Below are 6,624 nucleotides of genomic sequence, written 5' to 3' on the forward strand. Positions count from 1 at the left end.
TGCCTCTCGGATGAGATGTGTCTCGAACGAAGATCCATCAGGAACAGGACCTGTTTGGAACGCACAACCCCGCTGCCGCCGCGGCTTCTTCACTTCTTCGACGGGCTTTCGTAACTATAATCTACGCTCCACAGGGGATCCCACTGCCCTGACTTCCTAGACTCCTCCCGTCGCACGACGCTCCGCGCCTATGGCGTGCCATCAGCTGCTGCTCGCGGCCCAGGGAGGGTGTCGTCGCTCCGTACCTCGGCCGGCGGGTCGACGAGGCCCTGCGCCCAACCCTCGCCCGATTTCTGCGTCTCCGCGCCGCCGGCGACGCTCTCGGGCCGACCTCCCGGCCGGGCCTGCTGCTCGCCCGCGTTCGCGTTGCCCGCCGCGAGGTGGCTGTTCTGCAAGGGGCTCGTCCCCGCCGGAGAGTCTACCGTCGCGGCCCGGAGCGAGTTGGTCTCGCTCGCGAGCGCGCTGTTCTTCAGCAGCGCCGTGCCGCCGGCGATGGCGAAGGGCACCTTCTTCGAGTTCGAGCTGCTCCGCCGGCTGTCCAAGCTCTTGGAGAGCGTCTTGTTGATGCCCTCGATGCTCGTCACGCTGTCGCGGTTCTTGCCCTTTCCCTTAACCGCGTGGGAGGCCATGTCGGCCGTCGCCTCCACGTTGTTCGCCGCCACCGTCGTCTTGCCCATCCCGGGAGTTGACGGCGCGCCCGGCTTATCCTCGTGCGCGTCGATGAGATACCACCGCAGGCCATCCGACAGCTGGAAGGGGTTATCGTTCTCGTCGTCGTTGACCGACTGCGCATCGCTCGACGGCTGCAGGCTCCTGGACAGATCCACGACCCGTTCCTGGATGCGCGAGATGCGCGCCACGAGCCACTCCCGCTGCCGCAGTCGATGCCCGTCCTGTTCGCGAAGGAAGTAGTGCGGGAACCCGACGTTGAAAGCCGCCCACGCCCCCGCCTGCTGGTTACGCGTCGGCAAGAACAGAGCTAGGTCGCCCTCCTTGAAGTGCCTGAATGCGATCTTGTCGTGCGCGTCCTTCTGAGCGACGTGGGTCCGGTCGCGGTACGCGCGAGCCTCGCGCTGCCACTTCCGCGCCCTGTGCTCCGCCTCCTTGATCCGGTTGTACACCGTCTCGGCAAACTGGTCCATGTCGAAGAAGCCGAGCGTCTGCATGAAGTGGTCGTACCTGTCACCTTCCGCCGCGCCGTCGGCGTTGCTCATCCAATACAGCGGCTCGAGGTCGGCACTCTCCGTCACGCCGGCCCGGCTCGCGAGGTGGGTAGATCGACGGAGCGAGGATCCGGGGTCGGATGAGTCGTTGAGGTTCTGCGTGCTCCTCTCGGACCGTGAAATCTTGACCATCGTCATCTTGCCCGCCTCGCGAGTGATCGAGTACCCGGTGCGCTCGAGCAGTCGCGTGAGTCGGTCGTTCTGCGAGTAAAGCCTCTGGGTCAAGTCCTTGGTTCGGTCATCTCGAGCGTCGTACTGAGTCGCGAGAGCCGACAGTTTACCCTCGTGACCCTCCATCTTCTGCTTCAACACGTACAGCTCTTCCTCGAGGCTTCCAATCTGTGACTGGCGTGACGCCAGCTCCTCCGTCAGCTGCGCCACCCTCGTCTCCTGCCCTTCGAGCTGCTTCTGCAGCGTCACGGAACCGGTTGCGCCGTCGGACAGCTGTGCCCGCAGCCGGCTCAGCTGCTCCCTGCCCTCGGCGACCTCGCTCTCCATCGTGCTGGCCTTTGCCTTCTCCTCGGATAGATTCTCGCGCAGGTGCATCGCCGACTCCTCCTCGCTTGCCAACCTCGTCCTCAGCTCCGCCACCTGCGCCTTGTGTTTCTTGACCGAGTCGAGTGCCCGCTCAAGATCCGACTTGACGACCGCCGAGTCGGTTTCCGAGTTGCGCAGTTTTTCCAAGAGACTCGCCGCACGCGACTGAAGAGACTCTGCCAAGTCCATCACGTCCGACGGCATCGACGCATCCGGGGCCAATTCAGCGTGAAGTTTCCTAATAGCTTGGGCCTGCGCTTCGACACTCTCCTCGGCAACCTCAAGCTTCTTGGCCATGGCCCGCGTCTCCTCGACGGCTGTTTGCACCTGTCGAGTAGACGCATCAAGCTGGTCTCGTTGAATCCGAGTCTCTTTCCTAAGGAACTCGACTTGACCCTGCGCCTTAAGAACGTCGTCTTTCTGGTCCTTCGTCAAGCGTTCGACCTCTGCCTCGAGCGTCTGCACTCTTTCGTCGTAGTTGGCCTTTTCGTTCTGCCGCGACGCTCCAAAGTGCTCAATCTCGTCCTCGGTATCCTCGAGCCGGGCCTTCAGCATCCCAATTTCGTCTTCCAGAGACTTCCTCTCGTCCATGAACTCGAGCTTCAGAGCTTCCATGTTTCCGAGAAGATCCTTCTTGGTCGAGTTGGCCTCTTGAACCCGGCCCTCGATCTCTTCCTGCTTCGTCGCGCCGTCGGCGATATCCTTTTCAAACTGAGCCGACCGTTGCTTCTCCTCTCGCAGTTCGTTTTCGAGCTGTGCAATCCTCTGAAGCAGCGGATCCGGCCCATAGGAGGACCGAGGCCGGTCTTCCTGGCGATTGGACCTAATGGACGATATCGAGTCCCGCCTTTCGTGGGGCTGATTCCTTTGGGGTTGAAATAGGCTTCCCGGACGCGAGGCCTGGCTTTGCCTGTGAAGCAGATCCTCGAGGCGCCTTATCCTGCTTTCGGCCGTCTTGAGTTTGGTCTCGAGCTTGCCCTTGTCGTCTTGGAGGCTGCGGAGAAGCTCGTCATCGCCACGGATCAGTAAAGCACTCCTTCCCAGGGCGGCTTCGTGGATGCTGCCGTTCTTGAACGCCCTCAGCCTCTTCGACTGCTGTTTGGTCGGCTTGTTGAGCTCGTGCAGAAGCTTGGTGACATCGTCGACAATCGTCGCCTCGGCGCCGCGGTCGTGGAGAACGCGGAGCAGCGCATCCAGCTCGTTCTTGGTCACGGCAGGCCAAGCAGTGTCCTCGCCCAGCAGGTTGACCTCGAGTCCGATGACGGCCGTGTCGAAGCCTGATCCGTACAAACCTCCAACCATCTTTTGCCACCTTTTGCGTCGTTTCGATTCTTCATCTTGGAAAAGGGCCATTTCGTTGACGAGGGTGGACGAGTCTGTCTTCACCTTCTCCACCCACTCGCGGCGGCGAATCGCCTCGGCGACAAAGGAAGCATACATGTACGGGAGCTGATGGATGAGACGCAGATAGTCAAAGGTAGTCATGTCGTCTTCCGACTGGTTCAAGACGTTTATCTGATTCCGGACACTGCTGTGGAGCGCTGTGATTTCGGTGATGGTTCGCATATAGCCGATGGATTCACGAGCAATCGTGTTTCGGGCTTGCGTCGCGTAGTGGACCATTTCATCCATTTCCTTGGCACGCTTCTTAAGCGATGGGACCAGCCTCTCGGTATGATTCGACGCCGTCTTTGAAGCCTGGGCAATCTCCCGCTGCGAGTCACCGTAGGCGAGCGCCGTTTGATAGTCCGAATCGATCTGGCTCGCAATGGCCTTGATGTCTTGCAGCAGCTGCGGGGAGTCCGAGCTGTGATCCAGGACAGAACCAGTTATGAGCTGCTCGAACTCGGCGACGAGCCTTTCGAGGCCCTGGAACATCGTCGACGCCAGCTTGTCCAGCTCGGCGGCCTTGTCGCTGAAGCGCCGACGCGCGGTTGGGGCGAGCGTGCCAGCCTTTCGAGCCGTCTCAAGCTCGATGAGGTCCTCGAGCGAAGCATCGGGACGGGAGACCTGACCTCGCGTCATGAACTTGACCATCTCTGGCGCGACAGGAACGTTGCGCGCTAGATCGAGATACTGCTCCCACGAGGCGGCGAGCTGTTGGTACTCGGACAGGGCGGGATCTACCCACTTCTTCAACTCGGTATACTTGGGCTCGATCTGTTTTACGCTTATTTCGAGGTTGGTGACGGCTGCGTCCAGGCACTTAAGCATGACGTCGATCTCATCGTAGCGGGCGACGGCCGCCGACTTGAGGTGGGAGCATTCTTCCACCAGCCGGACGGCCCAGTTGCGCCGCTCCTCGTACAGGTGCTGCCATGAGGAGATGACCTGGACATTGTCGATCGAGTTGGGCGCGCTGGGGATGGAGAGACGGCGGAGGGCGGGCGATTCCGAGACGAGCGAGGGCGAGGCTGGCGGCAATTCTTGCGTCACCCTGATATCATAAATGAATATCTCATTCTGTGCGGAAATGTCGCCGTCAGCGAGGATTGCCGTTGATGCAGTCGTACAGGGAGAGGAGATCACCGACCTCGGCATGGAGGCTCGCAAACTTGACGCTGCGACCTTGGGGGGTCAGAGCGACCATGTGCTGGAGGGGCACAGAGCTGGTTCGAGCCACCCAATCTTTCAGGCCGTCGAGGCTGCGAGATGGGTCAGTCGCAATCCTGGGACCACAAGACGTGGAGCTCGGGAGCTGCAGAGATGAAAGGGGTACGTACTTCGAGAACTGTCTGGTATCGACCTCGAGGCGTTGCCCCGTGTGGGCAATCAACACCTGTGTAGCCATCCCGAGACATCTCCCGTCACGGATGGTGCGGCTGTCGTGATGATGAAACAGTGCAAGATTCAACGAATGGCAGATGGGCGTCGGTGTCGGTGTCGGTGTCGGTGTCGGTGTCGATGTTGATATATGTCGAGCCACAGGACCAAACGGGCGACGCGACGATGGAAGGGAACGCCTTGGGAGGATCACAGGTCAGGCAACGTGCCTGCAACAGCTGTCACGCTCCGTAGTAGGCCTAGGGAAAGCAGGGGCATGAGGATGAGTAAACTGTGTTTGGGATCGCTTATCGATCCGGCTGATGAGACAGACAATGGAGCGCAAGCTAAGCTTGGTCGCCCAGATTCGGCCAGGCACGCTGGATCACTCGCCCCGAGTCGGGCGGGTGTGGCACAGGAAAGAGACAAGTCGAGGCCGAGGCCGTCAGTTGTGGTGTGCGTGAATGCGGCTGATGCAATACAGGGGGTTAATGGTGGTTGGGTTGAGTTGCGTTACAGTCCGCAGTACGGAGCAAGTAATACAGCAGGTTGCCATGATGGTGTCCACCAGATACTCACCGGCCAAAGGTTACTGGCCACTTGCTAAATCTTGCTGGTCCACTGCCGTCACCTGGCTGGCTGGCTGGCTAATAGTGGCGACGTTGTGCTCGGCTGGTGCCTCAGCCTCACTGATGGCCAGCCACCTGTGGCGGATCAGCTTTAGCTCACAGACGATGATCATGCGCGTTTCGTTGCGAACCCAAGTACAGGATCGGCAGCTCATAGCATTGCACGTACGCTTGTCGATTGTCTACTCTTCAAATGGACGATCCTCAGAGTGAGGACACCGCCGACGGCGATAATGGTGCCGAATCCCAGTCTCGGCTGCCTCTTTCGGCGGATGAGCAACGAGTCATCCAGCTGTATGACCAGCTGCAACAGCTGCGACTAGAGATCGCCATTATCAAAGCGCAAGCATTGCCTTCGCCTTCGTCCGGTATGGCGACCGATATCCAAATTTACCCCTCATGCCAGCACACTCACACGGTCGCCACAGCAGCACGAGGCTCCGATGAAGTGTCGGCAGAGGCTCAGCAAGACCTCCTCGATTCTAGGGCAAGGTTCAGGCTAAGGCAAGACGTGATAGAAGCCGTCATGACTGCAAACCCGATCCTCAAGGCCGTACATGGCGGCACGGATGCATCCCCCGTAGAACGGCACGTCAGCGGTCTGCCCGGTGGTTTGGAGGCTGTGAGTCCTTGGCTAACGCAAACTAGGGATTTGCTCCCTCGCGTGCAGGAACGAGACGAGGCCGCCCTTACTGTCGCTAAGCAGGCATCGGACATGGGCATGTTACGCAATGAACTGATCAAGATCCAGGCGGAGACGGCACAAGTCGCGCGACATAACGTCGGGCTAACTTCTGCGCTCCTTGACTTGGTGACACAGCTGAAGCAGAAGCAAGCGGGCCATCCTGATGATGTCACGACAGAGGGAGAGATGGCGCGATTACGGGGCGAGGTGAAGGCCAGCAGGCAACGATGGAGAGTCGTAAAGGGTGTGGCAAGCGGCATGGTTGCTGGGAGCGGCGTTGATTGGGCGCGCGACGACGAGCTGCGCGATATCGTGCTCGAACCGGAAGACGAGGATTGGTAACATTTGAAGACGCGGCAGTACAGGACACTCACTGGCTTGATCCTCGAGAGAATCTAGACTTCTGTCTGCCATTTCAATGTTGTCCTGCCACAAATAATAACAGGATCAAAAGCGCAGACACCATCTTTCGGCAGATGTTGGTTGGAGCCCAGACGAACGGAACAGCCGACAGACCAATACCCGACAAACAACTGCTCTCCAGATGGAACACGTGACATGCCACCATACGATGTCACCCGACGGCAACGCTTTGCCATTGTCGCGGCATTTCACATCATTCCGGGCTGGGGCTGAGCCGCAGTAATACCGTACACTATACTCTACTTGTCAAGTCCAGCGTGCAGCACTTTTACACGTACAGTACGTTGTACTGTAAGTAAGTATCAGTAGATGAAAACACGCGAGCCTAGTCGGTACGAGCTCATTGGTCTTGGATACCGTGCTA

At 59.4% G+C, this 6,624-nt stretch overlaps 2 protein-coding genes across 2 annotated transcripts; one reads left to right on the forward strand and one right to left on the reverse strand.

The window, feature by feature from the left end:
• Window positions 1-188: 188 nt before the first annotated feature.
• DCS_03885 (Autophagy-related protein 11) lies at window positions 189-4,551 on the reverse strand (the record flags this gene model as incomplete). Its single annotated transcript, XM_040801198.1, has 3 exons — window positions 189-4,223; window positions 4,294-4,405; window positions 4,484-4,551. The coding sequence occupies 3 exons, from the start codon at window positions 4,549-4,551 to the stop codon at window positions 189-191; spliced, it is 4,215 nt and encodes a 1,404-aa protein (XP_040656231.1).
• Window positions 4,552-5,345: 794 nt separating this feature from the next.
• DCS_03886 (uncharacterized protein) lies at window positions 5,346-6,179 on the forward strand (the record flags this gene model as incomplete). Its single annotated transcript, XM_040801199.1, has 1 exon — window positions 5,346-6,179. One exon carries the CDS (start codon window positions 5,346-5,348, stop codon window positions 6,177-6,179), a length of 834 nt encoding a protein of 277 aa, XP_040656232.1.
• Between the last annotated feature and the right edge of the window lie 445 nt (window positions 6,180-6,624).

The sequence above is a fragment of the Drechmeria coniospora genome, chromosome 02, assembly GCF_001625195.1.
Source record: "Drechmeria coniospora strain ARSEF 6962 chromosome 02, whole genome shotgun sequence".
NCBI lineage: Eukaryota > Fungi > Ascomycota > Sordariomycetes > Hypocreales > Ophiocordycipitaceae > Drechmeria > Drechmeria coniospora.